This window comes from Osmerus eperlanus, chromosome 13 (assembly GCF_963692335.1).
Source record: "Osmerus eperlanus chromosome 13, fOsmEpe2.1, whole genome shotgun sequence".
NCBI classification, from domain to species: domain Eukaryota; kingdom Metazoa; phylum Chordata; class Actinopteri; order Osmeriformes; family Osmeridae; genus Osmerus; species Osmerus eperlanus.
The window spans coordinates 15,196,427-15,217,779 of NC_085030.1; the positions used below are offsets into that span (position 1 = coordinate 15,196,427).

At 44.7% G+C, this 21,353-nt stretch overlaps 1 protein-coding gene and 1 long non-coding RNA gene across 3 annotated transcripts in view; one reads left to right on the forward strand and one right to left on the reverse strand.

The window, feature by feature from the left end:
* Window positions 1-4,746: 4,746 nt before the first annotated feature.
* Window positions 4,747-21,353, forward strand: part of LOC134032346 (transcription factor COE1-like) — a 93,463-nt gene continuing 76,856 nt past the window's right edge. The window contains exons 1-4 of the mRNA XM_062476304.1: window positions 4,747-5,405; window positions 15,472-15,628; window positions 17,951-18,014; window positions 19,057-19,185. Coding sequence (XP_062332288.1) covers window positions 5,272-5,405; window positions 15,472-15,628; window positions 17,951-18,014; window positions 19,057-19,185 — 484 coding nt within the window. The 5' untranslated portion in view covers window positions 4,747-5,271. The remainder of the gene's footprint in view (window positions 5,406-15,471; window positions 15,629-17,950; window positions 18,015-19,056; window positions 19,186-21,353) is intronic.
* On the reverse strand, window positions 14,985-16,554 carry LOC134032348 (uncharacterized). Of its 2 annotated transcripts, XR_009932006.1 has the most exons (5): window positions 16,478-16,554; window positions 16,233-16,355; window positions 15,989-16,025; window positions 15,497-15,609; window positions 14,985-15,117 (listed from the first exon to the last, which is right to left on the reverse strand). It is a non-coding gene; the product is annotated as an uncharacterized LOC134032348 (long non-coding RNA). The 2 variants fall into 2 exon arrangements; XR_009932005.1 differs by having other exon boundaries at window positions 16,233-16,517.

Genomic DNA, 21,353 nt, shown 5'->3' on the forward strand with positions numbered 1-21,353 from the left:
GGACAGACATGGTCAAAAACTAATTATATTGTGCAAGTATTCATATGTGTTAATAGAATAATGTAAATTAAGACATGAACTCCAGCCCTTAGTTACCTACACATACTGCAGAGCAGAGCACGGCAAAACATACCAATATAATATAGAAGAAAATATATATCCATGTGTGCTTGAACTCTGTTAAATCAACTAAATCAATTCAGTCACAGTAGAAAATGTAGATGTAAACTCATAAAAGTTTTCAAGCTGTTTACTCTTTCTACAATTTCAAATTATATTTTCGGTCATCTGTTACACTTATTAGTTACAATAATCTAATGAACACAGACACAACCAGAACACATGAAGGGGGTACTGCTGTTGGGTGATAACACTAGGTCCAGATGGACCTCACTGACTGACCATCTACCTCACAGTTGTTGGGGGAGTTCTGCTACTCTAAAGTTAGGAGAACGCACACAGGACCTACAGAAGCACACACACACACACATTTGCTGGGGTCTCAGGACATGCTGACGGAATGTGAATGTCAGCAGGTTCTTTATTTACATGTAGTTGTTTTGTTTAATATACCCTACCTGGGTTAAACTGTCCCTGGTTGTGCTATTGTCTTCAGTTATACAAGGTCCTTAGTGAGCTCCCTGGTGACCACACTGGGTAGAGTCTTGAAACTTCTTTCACAAACCAGGTAAGGTGTTCTGGGGTTCTCTCAACCTGATGAATCACGTTGATGTGTCTAATGCAGCTCCCACCATGGTTGCGCTCTCCCCTGATTGGTTGTACTGTCCGGCTTATATGCCACAGCTCCCCTGATTGGTTGTACTGGCCGGCTTATATGCCACAGCTCCCATGATTGGTTGTACTGGCCGGCTTATATGCCACAGCTCCCATGATTGGTTGTACTGGCCGGCTTATATGCCACAGCTCCCCTCATTGGCTGACGAGGAGCAGCTGTGGTCCTCGTCAGCCGGCTGGGGAGCGGGACCCTGTGTGCTTCACCTGGATCACCTGACCCTGAGTTCCAGAGTTGCCACACCAGCAAACAAGAAACATAACTGAGATGTCTATGATAGAGATACTGAATGCCACAGCCTGTTTGTGACGTTCTAGGTACATTCATAACGTTCCATTGAGGTCTTTCAGAGGTCGCCTTTTCGGGACATTACAGGTACATTACAGGTACATTACAGGTGCATTACAGGTGCATTACAGGTGCATTACAGGTGCATTACAGGTACATTACTGGTGCATTATAGGTACATTACAGGTGCATTACAGGTACATTACAGGTGCATTCATAACGTGGGAATGGGGAATGTTATGAATGTACCTCTAATGTCCCAAACAGGCTGTAACATTCAGTACCTCTGCAAGACCTGAAGGAACGTTACAAATGTGTTAGGTACGTTTCTTGTACATCATGACACTTTATGAAAACATAATTTAATGTTACTTAGGCCTACAGTACTTACAGTACTAATACAGTGACCATGTCTGCACTTTCTCCAGTCAGTACTGACTGTCAGACAGAGAGAAGCCAAAGGAAGAGCTGATCATTGGGCTGACAACGGTAAGTTTTCCTCATGGGTGAAGATGTAGTTTTAGGACATGAGGTACTCACTTTCCTCTGCTGCATGCCATGTACTGCTCAGCACACATGACATCATTTTGTTACGTTTCAACAACTGTGTCTTCAACTTGGTACAGTAAACATGGCAGGTGCTAGCTCAGGATCCAAGGATGTTCAGTGAAGGGGTGAAGTCTTTTGGACGCAACACATAAATAGAAGTATATATGGTCAAAAGATTATCAAACCCGATTTGAAAATGTCAGATTCAATGCGCTTTGGGCAGTTCAACAGCCTGTGTCACATATGAGGGAAACAATCCAATGTGGGCCACATTCAGCTACAATGTGAATGAAACTAGCTAAGTCAGAATAAAACAATTATAATATGACAGTGGTTTACGATTTGCTACATTTTAAAGTAATTTGACTGCTACTGTAGCCTTAAAGTAGCCTGCAAGACATGAGACCAAATGTGGAGAACGCGTTTAAAGTTGAAGTGAACAGGTAAAAGGCATATATAGCAAACACTAGTGCCACAACCAATACTTGATAAGGTTTGATGAGGTTTAGGAGTTAGGATACTGTAAATGGATATTTTCCCTAACAAAGAAAAAAAAAAAACATGAATTGGATTACAAAAAAACGGGATCCTCTTTGGAAACTGAAGCTTGAATTTAGGTGGTTTGGGAATCATTTGTAAATGTTTTGGGATTTGTTCATGTTTGACATATTGGCAACAATAGAAACAGTTTACGACATATTTTAACTGGAATGCCACATATAGGCCAGCAAGCATCCATTTAAAGGTAAATTGTCAGTTTTACTTCAACTGCTTAGTGTTAATCAATTGAGATTACATATCATGTACCCCTCCTGTAGGGCTATTGAAAAGGCGTAATGCTGCCGTGAACCACTAGATGGCGACAAGCTTCTGCAAAAGATAACAATCATTTAAGGAAGCATCAAGTGGCCACATAATGAAATTAAAATAGTTTACTAATGGTGTTTGTAAATCATTGAGCAAGACACATTTAGTCTACATATACGTGTTTCTTACAAGAGTTTCTTTTGAAACCAATATAATCTAGCGCATCACCTAGACTTTTATACAGGCAGAATGCATAAAACATAATGTATTGAGGCAAATTGGTGCATAATTTCGCAGATTCATTCAGAGTATGTAAAATATGAAGAAATTGTTGCCTATATTTTAGGAGAGGAATAACAAATTGCTTGTTGCTCTTTCACCACTCTCAAAATCACCCCAAAACGTAATCAGCTGGATTAGACTACTGCATGAAAATATTTTTTGGTAAGGTGCACGAGTCAACTGTCCCGTCCGGTTTAAGCACCGAACAGGTTTGTATAAAAAAAAGACATAAGCATAAAATATACTGTTTAATTCTGCCCCCTGTTTGAATATACAGGCCGTTATAATCAAACATTACAGCCTCTCCTCCAATCCAAATACTTGTTTTGCTGGCCTACCCATTATCATATTGGGAAATCTGTCAAAAGTGCATTCTGAATTCAAAGTTTGATGACATGAAATAGATCAAGATTGAAGATTTACTTGGACTGGCATTGGCTATTTAAAATGTTTTATTAAGTACCTAAAGTTTAAAGTATCACTCGCATTGTGTTGATAAGGTTTGTTTAGGCTAACATGCAGGTTTGCCAAAATACCTTGGTGAGGGGTTAGGGTTTGAAATTTGATTAGCCTTCTTTATTATTAATAATATTAGCATATTCCTCATTTATACGGTTGGTAGGCATATTTTAATTTTAATTGTTGTATTCGGAGGTAATAAGATTGTGTCAACGACTACTTTAGTAGGTTATGTTTTAATTATCCTCATCACATTCATCCCATTTATGGTGGAGTTGGTAACTATGTAAACTCACTATCAACATCGGAAAGAAAGTTGAAACGTGTTGAATAAATGTAGGCCTATTGCATCAATTTACCTTTTGAGAAATATTTTTCTCAGACTCTTTCGTTTTCTCTTGAGATCATTCTTAGCCTCCGAAGTTACAGGGGCTAAAGTACCATAAATATTTAATGAAGGTTGCTTTAGAAGATTTTCTCAAGGCTAATTAATTAACGACGGTCTATTTATCCCGCTATGAAACTGGCGATTTTATCATTAATAATATTATTTATTTTACCAAGGAACGATGTCAGAATTACATGATTATAAAAACAATTAGTAGGCCTAGTTTTGTTATAATTGTTATTATTAGTATTATTATTATCATCAGTAGGCCTATTATTATTATTATTATCATCATGTTTGTTTTATTTCTTCTGCTACCATGACATGCAGTAGCTGGCGTTGACATGACAAGCGCCTGCTGTCAAATCTCAACGAGTAGAGAGCTCTCAAAATGAGGAGATGATGATATCTGACGGTTGGGAGCAGGAGGACGAGCATGTTGTTTAATAGGCTTTATTCAGTTAATTCATACGTATTATGATTGTAACAGAGGTTGCTGTTAATTTGATCATAGGCTCATAGGTTACTCACTGTAACTGTGCGCGTGTGTTTGTGAGTGAGGCCGTGCTCGCTCGTGACAAAGTGGTCCTGTGAGATCAAATTGCTCTTTCTGGTCATTGCGCATAAGTTGCCTAAACCTCCGCTTGGTCGGCTGTTTTAAATTACGCTTAATGCTGGAGATTGTAAGGAAATGAGACGGTTGACTATAATACAACAAACTTGATAACTGAACGTGTTTATCTTTTAACGGTGACCCTGAGTTAACGCGCCTGTGCTGGATGGTCCTGATGCTCGGATCAACTCTTACAAATGAATAGCTGCTTAAATTACTGAGTCTCTGATCTGTTCAAAAGTGGGCCAACATGCAAATTGTCAAATTAATCTGGAAAGGCAATGGCACAGACTACGTCCATGAGCATGCAGGGAACTCGTACACGCGGAAATCTTTTCCGGCGAATTCAAAAAATGACGCAACGGATGACTTTGACCAATGAGAAGCCACACATCATTCTGGTATTTAAATTACTATTTCCTTTTAAGGTCTGGTCTCCGCCCTTGTCAAGTCCACGCGTGTCCCCCCCGAGAGCACTAGAGCTTTCGAACCCGAGAGAAGGTGCGCTCCACTGGGACAGAGGCAACATAAAGACACGGGGAGGGAGGGAATGAGAGTTCTTGCTACCCAATCCCCCTTTTCCCCTGGGAGAGCAAGCCTTCCATGGTCCGTCCCTCCCTCTTCTTTGATAATCATTTCATTTTACTCCTTTTTGAAGCAGTCGCTTGTTTTATCCCACTTTTCATTTCACAATCCCGTGCTCGTATGTTCGACTTCTTCTGATCAAGCTGGGTATCGCCCCTCTCTTTCCTACCGACAACAAGGTCTCCTAGATCCCGGTTGATTCTTCTCCTTTGAGATGCTTAACTGTTCTAACACTCGCCCTCTCTCCACCCTCTTTTAACTTGAGAGACCAGTTAAGCTCGAGCGAACTGAACTGGGGCTGGAATTTAAAATAAAGCGGAAAACCCAAAGGGATACGGCGCTCGTCTTTGGATAAGGACCGCTATCGCGTTTCCCCCTTGTTGCACTTTGGGGAAGATTCTTCCCTTTTCACGTGCTCGTCGTTAATCCAGGTGGCCTTGCTCTGAGTCTTCGGGAGGATTATTTCGCACGTTTTGGTGAAGAGAGAGATCCCAGAAGGTTACTTTCATGTTCTCCATCCAGGACAGCCTCCCGCGGGGAGCTTTGACCATGAAAGAGGAACCGCTCACGAGTGGCATGACACCGGTCCGGTCGTGGATGCAGAGCGCGGGGATATTGGACGCGAACACAGCGGCACAAAGGTAAACATCTCAATATTCACGGTAGACGGTAAATGGGGTGATAGGATTGTCTGGTGCGGATTGCCCAACTAAATTAACCGTTTTGTCAAGACGATTTCCTGGCATCATGGTTTTTTGCAGGAATTATGAGATATCGATCACGTAACCAACCATTAAAGGCTTCATCATATTAGTGCAGTCATCTGAACATTTGTTTTTACAATCAGGAGACAAAAAATGGTTTTATGCAAAGAGTTTTCATCACCATCACCCCTGAATGCACTGATCATACTATACATTACAGGCGTTAGAGGCTCGTGCTTACATCCATATGTACAAAGGCTCCATCACAATTTAAACAGCATATGACTCCATCCCGCAGCGGACCTTTATATGCATGCGCTCGTCCACCCCAAAAATATATTGACCCTTCAATTTTAGATGGTGACCAAAAGTTAGATGGCGCATGAGTTATTTTGTCAATGCTCCGCAGCGGGTTCGCTTGACTGTTGGGATGTCGCTGGAACTTTAAACGCTGCAGCTCGAGGCACAAACTTTGTCATGTTCATGAGCCAGATATAGACATGGTTTTGCTAAGTGGTCAGAATTAAAACAAATCACTCAAAATGAGAAATAGAAGCAACCAATACCCTATTTGTGCTCGCAAAAGCAATAGTTTATCTTTCAAAATGTGAGTGATATGTTTCTCATAAAACCTAGGCTATATCTATAAAATATGTAAAACTTCGGCCAAAATGTTTTGGGTCAACAATAGACTCTTAAAGGACAGATAGATCTAACGTTGTTTTTCATTATGTAGCCTAATTCTCCAGTGTCGTAATCAGGCGATTTTTATCAAAAACTTGAATTTAGGTTTTGCGTCAGCATGTGGGGCTGTCAAACATAGGCTTTAAAAAATCTGATTATATAGTTACATATAAATATTCAGGATTTATTGTCCACTGTCTCAACATTGATCCACCAACCTATTATTTTTAATGTTTTATCCATGTTATATAATTACTAGAAATAGAGTTGTGGGGGTTTAGCCCGCGTGAATCTAATTCTGTCTGAAGTCAAAATCTCTTCAATAAAGTCTTGCTACTTTTCAGTCCAATGCAAAGACAATCTGTGGTGAAAAAAGGATGAAACGGAAAATATATATTTAAGTAACTGTCCTTGAAGTGTTTAGCTTAAAGGGTCTGTAACAGCTGTTAAGTGTTTGGGGGTCAACATAATTTACTGTCAAAGGTATTAAATATCAAATGTCAAAAAGTGCATAACCATTTTAACTGTCGAATGCTTCTCTTTTTCACGTGCCTCTCACAATTTAGTACAAAAAGAAGCTTCACGTCCCGTAGAACCAATCACAGCGATTTAAAAACCCGCCACTTGACCGCGGATTAAACCTTTTACGCATACATGGAAGTCATAGTGACCTTGTGTACTTGAAAGCGAGAGTTTGTTATGTTAGACAACTTGGTGGGGACGGGGGGACAGGGGGACAGGGGGACAGGGGGACAGGTCAATAGATTAAGCATTTAATGAACCAGGTAGGCCTACATAATTTTCCTTTCGATTGTCACTCCGTCGCACACATAGACAGGATCAACCAGGGGTTCAATACCGATAAACAGGTCAACTGAGCGCGTGCGACCTTAGCCTGGAATGCGGGGGGCTGGAGGTTGACCCAACTGAACGATATCAAGTAAATCATAATACGGAGTTACGCATTGACTTGCAAATCTGTAGAATTTTTTTTTACCGTTTCAGTGATGGCATCCGCAATACAAAATGTAAACACAATTTCCAACACACTAGCGAGTGTCGATGTTGAAGTTTATTATCGATTTTACTGCTACCGTGGTAATCAATAGTTAAGTCCAGTAACAGGCTATTTGTATAGCTTGACATAAATGAAATATTTAGATTTTGTGTTCATCATAAATATATTGCAAAACGTATTCACATAAAATAAATTGTGACGTTGAAAAGGTATTGATTCACGAAAAAGACATTGTATGAAACATCACTTAATCACTTGTCAGTGTTCAAATATTTTTCTGAATATATTTTGTCCTCATAAACTTGGCCTACATTTTACCAGTGATGAAATGGAAATTTAATTATTGGTTGCTTCCAAAGCATATGAATAATATTAAATTGATGTACTGTATACTGGAGAGCAGAGTTCATCCATTGAGGTTTTACTGTTTGGCCAAGTATTGTGTGCTGTTTAATCTCAAAGACAGCCCCTGTTAGAACAGATAGTACTGTATAAAAGATCACACCCTGACAGAATTAGAGCAGAGTTCACATCAGTCAGTCACCAAGCAATTAGAGGAAGGCAGTCTGGAGGACTGGGAAACCAGGAAACGTTCTGAAAGTGTCGGCCACACATTTCATGACACTGTTTAGCAAAATTTACGTTTGTGGTACAAGTGTTTGAAGTGAATGTGCTTTAAATGTTGATTGCGCACCATTGTGGATGTGTCTCTTTCAGTTGTGGAGAATATTGGTTAGGGATAGGGCTTAATGATTTGGAATTGTTTATGTTTTAGTCTCGCTTTATATAATGCACCTGTAGATAAGTGCACCAGCTATCCCCAGATCAAGTTTCTCTATTTTCTGTAGGTGGTTGTGAATAAAAAATGTGTGTGTGTGTGCGTACCTTTACAACTGGACTTGTATACACGGAAGTGCACATTTGAGTGTGTGTCTGTTTGAACGTGCGCGTTTAAGTAAGTGCGAGTGAGTCAGTGAGTGAGTACTCTACACAACTGGGAAACTGATTTCACTTGACCCTCCCAGTTGCCTACCCTGACACTGTAAAAATCGAGCAAAGTGAATGATGTTGCCCCCCTGCCTTTGTGTGCTAGCGAGGGGCTGGACGTGGGGGAGGAGGGCAGCTTAGTAAAGAGCAGGTTCCCAAGCGTAGTGGATGAGGGAGCAGGAGTCAGGCAGGGATCCGAGGTGAGTGATAGCCAACGAGGGATTCGATGTCCCGAGCACCATCCGTCACAGCCTCAATCATCCTCAGTCTGCTGCCTCAAAGTAAGGAGTCAACGCTCCCTCGTGGCCCCTAGGCCATGTGGGAAGAGGTTCAAGAAAGTCTATTTGCCCTCGCAGGCATGTTTTTACTGTGTGGTGTTGATAATGCTTCGCTCGTCATCCGGTGGCAGATTTTTGTTTCATGTTTCGGGGCTGTAACTTATCATCTTGTGTGAGCCCTCAGAGGTCAATGGAAACATTAAACGTTTAATTCTTTTTTTGTGTCTTTTTTTTTCTTCTCTGGTGAGAAAATGCAGTTGAAATTGAATTTGCATTTGTCAACACCACTACAAGCACACAAGCACTAACAATTAAACCCCAAAACACGTTGCCCAAGGCCGCGTTAAAAGTATCAGATAATTAAAAATTGCACACACTTCCATTGCACAAATCCTGTTTCAGTGTCATTACTGTAAATTCTCGCTAACACATTGTAACAATGTGATAACATGGTTGACTCAAGTAAATATAGTTTAAACACCTGACTTAACTCTTTGTCTCAGACTGTCAAAACCAAGTCGCTCGTGCTGTTTACCGGAATCCTGAACTGAAACGAGTGTGTGTGTGTGTGTGTGCCAGCTGCCCCCATAAACGTGCAAACCATTAGCTGACTTGTGTGAGGATCGCCATCCTTCTGACCTCGTTAGAAGTGTGCAGGTGACCAGCTAATGGATTCAGCTGTGGGCCCACTCATTTGGGTTGCTGAGCTATGCACATAGGTGTGTGTGTGTGTGTGTGGGGGGGGGGAGGGGGGATATACATGTGTGTGTGAGTGTATGTGATATGCTTGTGTGGCATCTGTGTGTGTGTGGCATGCATTTGTGTGTGTGTGTGTGAGATATGCATGTGTGTGTGGTGAAATGTGTGTATGTGTTTGCCTGTGTGTACATATATACATGTGTTTAGGATACCTTTTCTGTTGAGCATATATTCTAAAAAACCTGAACGTATGTTAAGAAGCTTGTACTTGAGAAAAGAAAGCTCATACTAGGTTTAGAAAGGTGTACCGTCAAAAAAGTTTTCAAACTGGTTTTGGAGAGAGAGAAAAAAAAGAAAATTTGATGCAAAAAAAAAGACAATTTGATGAAGTGATGAATTGAACCTTTTATTATACAATAATTTATGTTCTATCCTTAGCTGAACTGGACACGAATACACGTATGGCCACTTTGTATCACACCTTGCATTATAGACACTAAGACACAAATACTGCTTGATTTGACACCAATAGCGTGGTGTACTTCCTGTTCACGTTTTTGAACCAGGCAGCCAGTCTCACCGTGAGAATAGAATAATGGTCGGTGACTGATTTTCATTTGTGCACCTTAATTGTGTGTGTCATTTGTAATTATCCCAGACAATCCGGGGAAACAGAGGTTCACAGTTAGAATAGCGCAGCTCTTCATGCAACAATTACTAACAAATTAGTCCTCGGATTTAAGGGCTTCGCTATAATGGGACGCTTTTTTGGGGGAGCAAAATGAGGTTAACTGTGTTTACTGTAGAAACAAACCATGATGTGACTGTTTTAAGAGTATGCTGGATGTGCATTTAAGACCAAACAGCACAGCTGTATGTGTGAACATGTGTCAACAGTGTCAAGTGTAACTGCAGGGGTGTTTAATTACATCTTTACTGGCTGTATATTTATTCTTATCTATCAGCGTAATGTAACAGAGTTTGCAGATTACAGTAATAACTTGTCCGCTCAATAAATGCATGTTTGATATTCTCTCGAGGGTCACTAATATTGTTGAGATTTTTAGATATGCGTCTCTAGTGATTTGAGAAGTCTGTAAAGAAATAGTACTGTTCCAATGGAAACAGACAAAATGAAATATAAAACCAAAACTAAATATAATAGAGATAAGGCTTAACGTAGTGTGTTCGAGTGTGTGTGTGTTTGTACTTAAATCGCTAATAGGTTGAAAAGATTGTTCAGACAAAGTGAGGTCTGTGTTTATAAAGCTTGAGAATAAGAGGAAGTTGATATCACTATGGAATACAATTTAGTTTTTTGTGTGTATAAGACAGGAGATGTATTACTTGGATAATAGTCCATGGCCAGTCCTCAATAAACAGAAAGATGGAGAGGAGGGAAGAGGACAGGTGAAGAGAGGAGAATAGAACAGAGATGAGGGGAGAGGAGCAGAGATGGATGAGAGGGAGGGAGGGAGAGGACGAGAGGAGTGGGTAAGAGAGGAGTGGAGGTGGATGAGAGGGAGGGAGGGAGAGGACGAGAGGAGTGGGTAAGAGAGGAGTGGAGGTGGATGAGAGGGAGGGAGGGAGAGGACGAGAGGAGTGGGTAAGAGAGGAGTGGAGGTGGATGAGAGGGAGAGGACGAGAGGAGTGGGTAAGAGAGGAGTGGAGGTGGATGAGAGGGAGGGAGGGAGAGGACGAGAGGAGTGGGTAAGAGAGGAGTGGAGGTGGATGAGAGGGAGGGAGGGAGAGGACGAGAGGAGTGGGTAAGAGAGGAGTGGAGGTGGGAGGAGGGGAAGGGAGAGAGCAGAGAGCAGGACTGGCTGAGAAAGGCTGTTGATGGGTTTCATCCTGTGACATAACCTCCTGACTGAAAGCATCCAACACTACGCATCTCGTCTCCTCTGGATCTCTGATTTCGAAACACACTCACACACACACACCTACACCACACACACACAAGCAAGCAGATATGCACACACAAAAAAAACATGAACACACACAGACTATAGCTGTCCTCACAACGTGTACCAAGCTTCCTCTCATTAGCTCATATTACACGGTTAATAAGAGCTAACCAAACACACACGCACACACACACACACACACACGGTTAACAAGAGCTAACCAAACACACACACACACACACACGGTTAACAAGAGCTAACCAAACACACACACACACACACGGTTAACAAGAGCTAACCAAACACACACACACACACACGGTTAACAAGAGCTAACCAAACACACACACACACACGGTTAACAAGAGCTAACCAAACAAGCACATGGGAGGGAAGAGAGCAACTACCTTCCTGTCTGGGCAAATGTATGCTGAAGTAATTGAGTATCCCAGCATAAATTACACTTTCCCGCTCACACGCACATACCGTACATACGCAATATGTGCATATATTACGTGCTTCCCCTGCACACACGCTCGCTGTAGCAATTAGCGAAGGGAAATGTTTACTGGTGAGAAACTGTGGGATAGAGTCTTGGTTTTCCACGCGTCTCTCCTCCTGCCTGCTCTCTCCTGACACCCTGAAACGCTTCTCATACGAAGCCAAACTGGTTACTGCTAACTTGAGCTGCTACGCTCCTCCGATGATAAGGAAATCCAAGGTGGTTTGTTGACAATGTTAAGCATATTCACACGTTCTGTACGTGTCAGAGCCTCTGTGTTCTGCTGAACGTGAGCAGAACTGAGGCAGGGTCACTAACAGTGTTTGCTTGTCCTACAAACGTTATAGGATTGATACTTCTTATATTAGATGAACACAGTGGTACTGATATGGTTAGAATGTTTGTGATTTGTGTATGTGTGTATGTGTTTTTGTGTGTGTGTGTCTGTGTGTTTTGTATATGTTTGGGCGTGTGTGTATTTGTGTTTGTGTGTGCATGTCTGTGTGTGTACAGTAAGTGTGTGTGTGTGTGTAAGTGTGTACAGTATGTCTGTGTGTGTGTGTAAACAAGGTGATGCTGTCTGCCTCATTAGGTGCTGGTGTAGCTAGCAGTGGGCCGCGGTGGTTAAAGACTGTGTAGCTGGTCACACCTCATCGCCCCACTGATTAATGCCAGGGGGGCTGAGGGCTGTATGCACAGTGCCTGCTCTGGTGGCACAGGGGACCACACACACCCAGGGGGGAGCGAGGAGGGGGGCTGGGGTGGCTGGTCATGGTAGGGGGGCAGGGGGGCTGTATCAGGCCTCTGAATGGCTCGTCATGGAACTGTTTTTTTGTATGATTTTTTTTGTGACTTGTTGATGTTGCAAGTATTTTTTTGTTGTTGCCGATAACACGCAAGGACAAGGGCACAGAGATGAGATACATATGGTCAGAATAATAGATGCATAACGCAACTTTATGCATATGCATGCGTTTACAAATGCTCATTAGCATACAGTGAATGCACGCGAGCAAACAGACACGGCACACACACACACACAGACACGGCACACACACAGAGACACACACACACAGACACACTACACGGTGTCTGGTGAGGTCGGCAGATCTCTTTTCGCATGTTCATTAGGGCTGGCTCTCTGAGTAGTAGTGCTTCTTCATCTCTATGAGCCTGTAGTGGACCTGAGCACTGAGGGGCTCAGGTCCGGGTTTCCTCCTTCATTCATCCCTGTTAACATCTGCTGCTGTGCATTACGTCCTGGAAACCCATAGAGACAGAGTGGGCAGGCTCTCATGACCGTGGTAATTTCCACAGGCACACTGACCCTGCCGGTCATTTTCTGTTTCACTTTCAGTAATACAACTGACTGTTGAGATCGTTTTTACTCTATTCAGCCCAGTTCTGAAATCTTAGTTCAGATTGATCGTCTAAACTAAACCCTGCATCCTGTCCTGAAATGACACACACTGTGTATGTGGTGGTGAGCCACAACACCTTGTTTTTTATCGTATTTTTAGGGCGTAGGTCATCATCTGATCAGATTTGATATTAAACCCCAGGTGTTAAAAGCAGTCCATTCACTTGGGTCTGGGACAGTCATTGGAACCATCATGGTAGAACCTACATGGTGAAACCCTGATGGCGGAACCTTCACGGCAGAACGTGGAACCAGCATTGCCTGTCCTGTGTCTGTGGGCATCAGGAAGCTGTCATCTCCCATGTGGAGCCGGCCAATCAGGCGGCCTGGCTGCGTGTGACGTCTGGCCTCACCACGCCTCTGAGCCAGTCTACACGCGTGTGACCAAACCTGCCTGTCTCTTATATAGTTAGTGTCAGTGCCGAGTGGTAACAGGCCTGTGTGCACTGAGCTGTAAGTGAGTGTGGCTGCAATTAGCACGATTAAAATAATAACGCTAACAAGCTTTGTGAGGGGACGTGGAGAGGGGCGAACATGCTAAGACTGGCTCTGCCTCCGAGGTGCTTTCCAGACTCCCTCCTGATCTACCGCTGGAACTGCCCGGGTGATGGGGAGAACAGGGGGGTAAAGAGGGTTTGGTTTTCCGTCAGAAAGTCACGTGAATATGACTGAGAAGTACATCAAGTACTGGTGAGGGAGATTGTTCGTTTTTACCCCCACAGTACAGCTTTAAGATTGTGCTGGGGCGAGGTGTGATGCAGATACAAATCAGGATTATTTCAAGTCCTACATCCGTGTATCATACACCACTGTAGATACAAGAAGACGAGGATCGATACTTTGTCCTCAGGCGATGTCTGATATTCCCCGCAAAACAAATGCTGTCGTCCGTATAGTTCAGCTTTTTGTCTTTAGGAATCCGAATCTAGGAATTAGCTTTCAACAAACTGGGCTACAAATGAGGCAATAAGCATTGGTAATAGGAGAGCAAAAAGGTCATGACTGTGTTAATCTACTGTCTGGGGAGTAGAACTAGGAGCACAGAGAAGAAAGCAGGCGAGATTCCAAAAACAACCTCTACAAATGCTGCACATGAATAAATATTTATGCATAAACAGGCACTTAGATCCTTGTATTGATCATGTATTTGTGCACGGATTAATAGGAAATGATGAGAAAAATCCGATTGAAATACGCATTGTTTTGTTTATATTTTTATCGGCAGCCTGTATTTCTGAGCAATTAACAGCATACTTTGCTGAACATAACTGAATAATTTTACATTGACGGCTCAAAAGAATACAATTAAATCAATAATGCAGCACAATTTCGACAAGTTTTTACATTTGACCCATCTCATTTTTTTTCTCTCTCTCTTTGACAACTACATAAAATCTTCACAATGTTAGTTTTTCTCAGAAAAAGGCTGTAGGTATTAAGGATTTAGTCTTTTCGCTTTCCAACATCCCAACATCTTTGCCCTAAATCAGCTAGATAAAAACCTCTATAAAAAGAGCTCAAAATTCTATAACAATAATAAAAAAGAAAATCCCCGTCAACGAATCCACACCAACAGCGTTCAGATCCACGCGTACATTTCAAGATTACGCTTAAACACAATCCCTTTCTCTACCACCGTGTCTATTTTGTGTGGTGTGTGTGTGTGTGTGATGTGTATGTGTGTGATGTGTGTGGTCCAGTCTGTGTGTATGTAGGTGTGTGGAAGTGTTCGGCTCCAAAGAGAGCGCATTGTCCGAGGAGAGACAGAGCAGGGAGAGTTTTGACTGACAGGTCAGGGCCCTGTCGTGGCACTGCCAGGCCCCTGTCGTGGCACTGCCAGGCCCCTGTCGTGGCACTGCCAGGCCCCTGTCGTGGCACTGCCAGGCCCCTGTCGTGGCACTGCCAGGCCCCGGCAGCACCCTGGCGTTTCTGGCAGGCGATGAAGCAGATGCAGCAGTCTGGGGCTCCTACTGTGGAGGTGGCCTAGGAGACAAAAGGAGCACGTGGCATGAGAAGAGGAGGCCACATGGCTCCTGTTTCTCACCCGACGTTCCTCTTCCTCGTTCTCCCTCCACTCTGTTCCGTAGTTCTGCATTAGTTATAGTTTTGAAAATAAACTATGAGTTTAAAGGCAGTCAGTGTAGGTGGGGATACCTGGATAAAAAAAAAATATATATATTGACGAGGTCAATCAGTTGCAGTATTGTGAGAATTGTGTCTTAACAAATGTTGTTCTTTCTTTCCTTCTCTCTTTTCCATCCCTTTTTTACGTCACCATACACATTACCTCTCCCCCCCCTCCCCCCCACCTCTCCTCCCTCCTGTCCCTCCTCCTCCCCCCCACCTCTCCCTTCTCCCCCCCCTCCTCCCCCCCACCTCTCCCTCCCCCCCCCCTCCTCTCTTCCCCCCTCCCTCCCTCCCTCCCTCCCTCCTCCTCCTCCCCTCCCTCGTCCCCCCTCTCCCTCCTCCCGCCCTCCTCTCCTCCCTCCTCTCTCTCTCCTGCTACAGTGGCGTGGGTCTGGCCAGAGCTCACTATGAGAAGCAGCCGCCCTCCAACCTCCGCAAGTCCAACTTCTTCCACTTCGTGCTGGCGCTGTACGACCGGCAGGGGCAGCCAGTGGAGATCGAGAGGACCTCCTATGTGGACTTTGTGGAGAAAGACAAAGTACAAGCAACATGCAAACACGCGGACACACGAGAATAACACACTTTCTCACATACTGTACACACCTTCACATACAGGCACAAATATTAAACTGATTATAGTAATTAATGCACGGCATAGTCTAACAGTATTTGTTTATGCAAACACACAAGTGAATTTCTTTTTTTTTTATCTTCTTTTCAAATTTAAACTTATGATTAAACCTTAAAGGAATTCCTTTTCTTTACTGTCACACCACAGAGCTGGTGTGCATCCAGCTCACACACACACCTGCAGTTCCCAAGGAGGCTGTTAGGAGGCAGCATAGAGCACACAGCAGAGGAGCATCAATCAATAGACATTTATCATCGTCATACATACCTATCAATCCATACACCATCCTGGTTTTTAACTGCGTCTGATGGGAATACAAACATATTTTAAATCATTCATTTGATTTACACGAACACAACCTTAGAAAATACAAACAATCCAAGTGTCTAACTTATTTACCATACGTATCAAGTACACATACAGGTACATTTGGATCCCTAAACGTGTTAAGATGTATGAGAAAAAGGATCGTCACAACCCCTAGGTGTTTGGTGCTGTTTTACGATTGCACCAGTAGCTTCGTTCTCACTCCAGCGATCCTCCTTCAGCGCTCCCCAGTCCTGCTGTCAGGTCCAGCTCCAGCCCTGCTGTCTCTCCAGTCCTCCTGCCAGATCCACCTCCAGCTCCCAGCGCCCTGCTCTGGGGGGGTGGTGTTTAGTAAAAGGTTACAGCCAACAGCCCCGCCCCGTCCAGTCAGCGGGGACAGGGGCCAGCTGGCACAGACAGGCTCTCCTCCCGTCCTCTCTGCAAGTTCACCTCTGCCTCGACCTCCACAAGCCCCCGGGACACGCGCCTGGCCTCGACCATCACCCCGGGACACGCGCCTGGCCTCGACCATCACCCCGCACGCACCAGGGCGCTACGGCATTCTTAGAGCCGCCTGGTAGAGAGATAGAGAGAGATAGATAGAAAAAGAGAGGGAGAGATAGATAGATAAAGAGAGGGGAGGATAAATGAAGAGAAACAAAGAGAGAGAGAAAAAGAAAGAAAGGACATAGAGCGAGACACAGACAAAAAAAGAGAGAGAGAGACTAAAAGAGAGAGAGACATAGAGAGAGAGAGAGAGAGAGAGAGAGAGAGAGAGAGAGAGAGAGAGAGAGAGAGAGAGAGAGAGAGAGAGAGAGAGAGAGAGAGAGAGAGACTGAAAGAGAGAGAGAGACATACAGAGAGAGTGGTGCCTGGTTCCAGACTGGCTGGTTGGGAGCGACACCACATCAGTGAGAGAGTCTTGGCCCGGTCACCAGGCACCTGAGGCACTGCCACTCCTAAACCCTGTAACCATGGGAAACCCTGTAACCAGGGGGAACCCTGTAGCTGGGGGCGGGAACCCTGTAACCAGGAGGAACCCTGTAAATAAGGAGGTCTCCAGAACACACAGTTACCTGAGAGGGGCTTATTGAAGGGTAGTGACACATTAGATAGTTTACTCACTATTTATAATTCTAGTAAATACTTAAAAAAAAATCATATTTATATATTTTGGTTAGATACAGACTGTGTATAGTTTAAGACATGTATAGAACATCATTTGATTTTAATGAGTTTAGAGCAGGTGTGAGTTTAGTGATCAGGGTTGGGTTAGAGTGCTGGCAGCTGGAGGTAAACATGTTTATGGAGATTACAGGGGAGATTGAAATACAGCATCACAGCATGGGCCTGTGGGGTCTGCAAATACTCTGAAAACCGATAAATTTACTATTTCATAAGGCAAACCAAATCATAGTTGGGAGTTTCCTTCGGGTTCATGGAAAAAAGATTGTTCTCCAAATACATATTTCCTCAGCAATTAAACCCCTGCCCAAAATACAGTATATTTTATATATTTACGTGCCAGATTTGTCATTTTAGATTACAGTGAAGCTGTCTTTACTTTACGCCAAAGTACAATACCTCCTAAAACAAAAGTACTCAATTGCTTGTTATGGGATGGTTCCAGGATCCTGCTGTTCCTTCATTCAGCGTTAATCTGAGTACCGGTATTTCCCACGGCGCTTGAGTTCCGATCAAGATTACGGCCAGGGTGTTCCAACATCTGCTTGGATTAAGACCCCGAGGTTGATAGGGTGGATTGACTGAGACAGATGATTCTGAGATTACAAACTGCTCACTTGAGTATTCTACAACCCTGGCCGACGTTTCATCATCATGTAATCCCTGTCTGGGCACGGAAAGAGGGTATGCTTTAAATATTGTTTTATTTTTATTTTTTAACTATATTATCTATTTCAGGAATACAACGGAGAAAAGACCAACAATGGGATTCACTACAGGCTACAACTACTCTACAGTAACGGTAAGAAAACGTTACACAGTTAAAGTATATTTACGTGAACCGCAAAAAACATGGGATACACGAGATGCAAACATATTTAAGATGTTTCCTGAGACTTTCTGAGTTGTTCTGTAGTCTCAGTGGGTTTGATAGCTTTATAAAGTTTAAGTGAGAACTGTATTAAACGGTATTAAACAGAAGTAAACTAGTATTTAAGTTGAATATGATCATCCTAAGGACATCTGGAATGATAGGACTCCAAAATCCCACACTGCTGACCGTCAGAGAATAGTTATTAAAGCAGACGTGGGCATTAAAAACACACAACTTGGCTATGAAACGCGACTTTTAACTAATTTAGAAGTTAGCAAAAGCAACGAGAATTTGGCAACCCTCTCTGACGTCTCCAATTAACAGGTGTTTCCTTTCCTCCGATTTTTTTCCGACCGCTGCCCTGCCATGTTGGTTTCACAATTATGCTCCACCGCGGCGCAGCTAATAAAAAACAAGCAATCGTGATTGATATTTAATTTGTCCGTGAATGCGAACTCCTTGTTATCCTTGAGGAGAACAGCCAGTGCGACGAGAGGGTTGGGTGCAGTGAACGCGGCAGTTTAAGACGGGTACGACATAAATAATCCAAAAACTCCAGAGCGTGCTTCTGTTTGTTTTTGCTGAAGGGGGTTAGTATTGCTCGGTCTAGCCTACATGACAAGCGCTACAGATGAAAAACACCATAAATACACTATAGGGACACACGTAATAACATAATTCATTTAGAGGGCATCATTAGAATTATATTTTTGTGTGTGAATTAGCCTGAAATAGCATTTCAAGGAATGTCACTATTGTTATCTCTAGATAAATAAACTAATGAATTATTTAATAAATCGGCTATATCTATTAAAATGTATTTATGGAGATATATGGTTCTACGGATTTTAACCATGGAACTAGTGTATGTTGTATGTCTTGCTCTTATAGCCAAAAGACTAGACTATCTCTGCTAAACTATGCTAGGAGGCTATGCTGGATCTAACTGTGTTTCTGCTGTGTTCTGCAGGGATCAGGACAGAACAGGACCTGTACGTACGGTTAATAGACTCCATGACAAAACAGGTAACTACACCTTATCTTGTGTCACACACTCAACTCAATCCATGTATTTGTCTCACACACCCCCTCCAGGGCAGTTAGAAACACCGCTGAGCTCAAGACAAGCAACGCTTCACAATTTACAGTTGAAGCTGGGTCCCACCATAGTCCATAATCTCCGCCACGGTTATGTCCGGTATTTTACCGTCCCTCCAATCCCTGTGTGGACGTGGTCGCCGCCCTCTCGCTGTGTCTCCGTGTCAGGCTGTCACTGATCGATGTGGCAACCAGGTCCTCAACACAGCGCCAGCCGCGGAGACTGATCAATACCTCTTAATGTGCTGCAGCCACGGCAACCTGGAGACAATAATCCTGACAAGAACTTGGGTGGAGGGGGGGGGGGAAGAGGAGGCTTTCTCTGCTTGCCAGTCAAAAACCTCCCTCCCTCCCTCCCTCCCTCCAGCCTCCTCCCTCCCTCCAGCCTCCTCCCTCCCTCCAGCCTCCTCCCTCCCTCCAGCCCCCCCTCCTCCAGCCCCCTCCCTCCAGCTCCCTCCCTCCAGCCCCTCCTCCCTCCAGCCTCCTCCCTCCCTCCAGCCTCCTCCTCCCTCCAGCCCCTCCCTCCCTCCAGCCTCCTCCCTCCCTCCAGCCTCCTCCCTCCCTCCAGCCTCCTCCCTCCCTCCAGCCCCCTCCCTCCCTCCAGCCTCCTCCCTCCCTCCCTCCAGCCTCCTCCCTCCCTCCAGCCTCTGCCCCCACAGACAGACTGTAGTGGGGCAGACAAACATGTCTGCAAACAGACATGTCTGCCTGCAGACAGACAGGCCAGGAGGAGATGGAAGCGGTCGATTGATCGCTTCCGAATCAGCTGTCATACCTGGAGTGTTTTTAAATGCCAGTGTGAAAAGGTTTTCTGTCATAAACTTGAGTCTTTATCCAGTTTTGATGTATGGGACGACGGCCCAAGTCTGCCGTTTCCTGACTTTGGGCTCCCACTCTCCTCTGTCCACACCCTCTGCCGCCTCCAGACTGGCCCTGGGTCTGGGGGAGGGACAGGCCCACTTGAATCAGAAATGATGATGTATAAATATCGATCTGACACTCCCCCTCCCTGCACACCCCTGATCCCCCCCCAACCCTCCTGGCCAAATTGGAGGATTTTAATATAGAGGGAAGGAGACAGGGTGGAATCAATAATGCAGAAGTGGTCGTTATCCTAAAGTATTGTCCCCTTGGGCTGTGTGTGTGTGTGGGTGGGGGGGTGCGCTCCTCTACCCTAGACACCTGACTGTAAAGGTGGATGAGGTAGTGGCTGGTCACTGGAGAGAGAAGTGTGGGTGGAGGTATGTAAGGTGTGTGTGTGGTGATACTGAGAGACAGAAAGAGAGAGAACAAAGGCAAGGAAGAAATACAAAAAGAGAGAGAGAGAGAGAGAGAGAGAGAGATTCACACACAGAAAGAGAGAGAGAGAGAGAGAGAGAGAGAGAGAGAGAGGGAGGGGATGAAGAGAGGATGACTAGAGGATGAGAAGAGAGGATGAGGAGAGGATGAGGAGAGAGGATGAGAAGGGAGGATGAGAGGATGAGGAGAGGGCGAGGAGAGAGGATGAGGAGAGGGCGAGGAGAGAGAATGAGGAAAAGGGGAGCTGAAAACAGAGGATGAGGCCTCACCTCTCCATGATCATCCGTCATCTTGCGGCGGGGATGACAGCTCTGTGGAAGCATGCCCAGGGGGCGGGCCTTACTCTCTTCCAGAGCTACGGACCGCCATCTGGCAGGGGATTCTGGGAAGGATTCCGGGGCCGTGCGGGCTCCTAGTCTCTTTACAACAGTGCACCGCCCTCTCCATCATCCTCCCCCTCCTCCCCCTCCTCTCCCTCTCCCCCTCCTCCTCCTCTCCCCCTCCTCCCCCTCCTCTCCCTCTCCCCCTCCTCCCCCTCTCCCCCTCCTCCCCCTCTCCCCCTCCTCTCCCTCTCCCCCTCCTACTCCTCTCCCCCTCCTCCCCCTGTCCCCCTCTCCCCTCCTCTCCCCCTCCCCTTCCTCCTCTTCTCCCCCTCCTCCTCTTCTCCCCCTCCTCTCCCTCTCCTCCTCCTCCCCCTCCTCCCCCCTCTCCCCCTCTCCCCCTCCTCTCCCCCTCCCCTTCCTCCTCTTCTCCCCCTCCTCTCCTCTCCCCTCCTCCTCTTCTCCCCCTCCTCCCCCTCCTCCCCCCTCTCCCCCTCCTCTCCCCCTCCCCTTCCTCCTCTCCTCCCTCTCCTCTCCCCCTCCTCTCCCC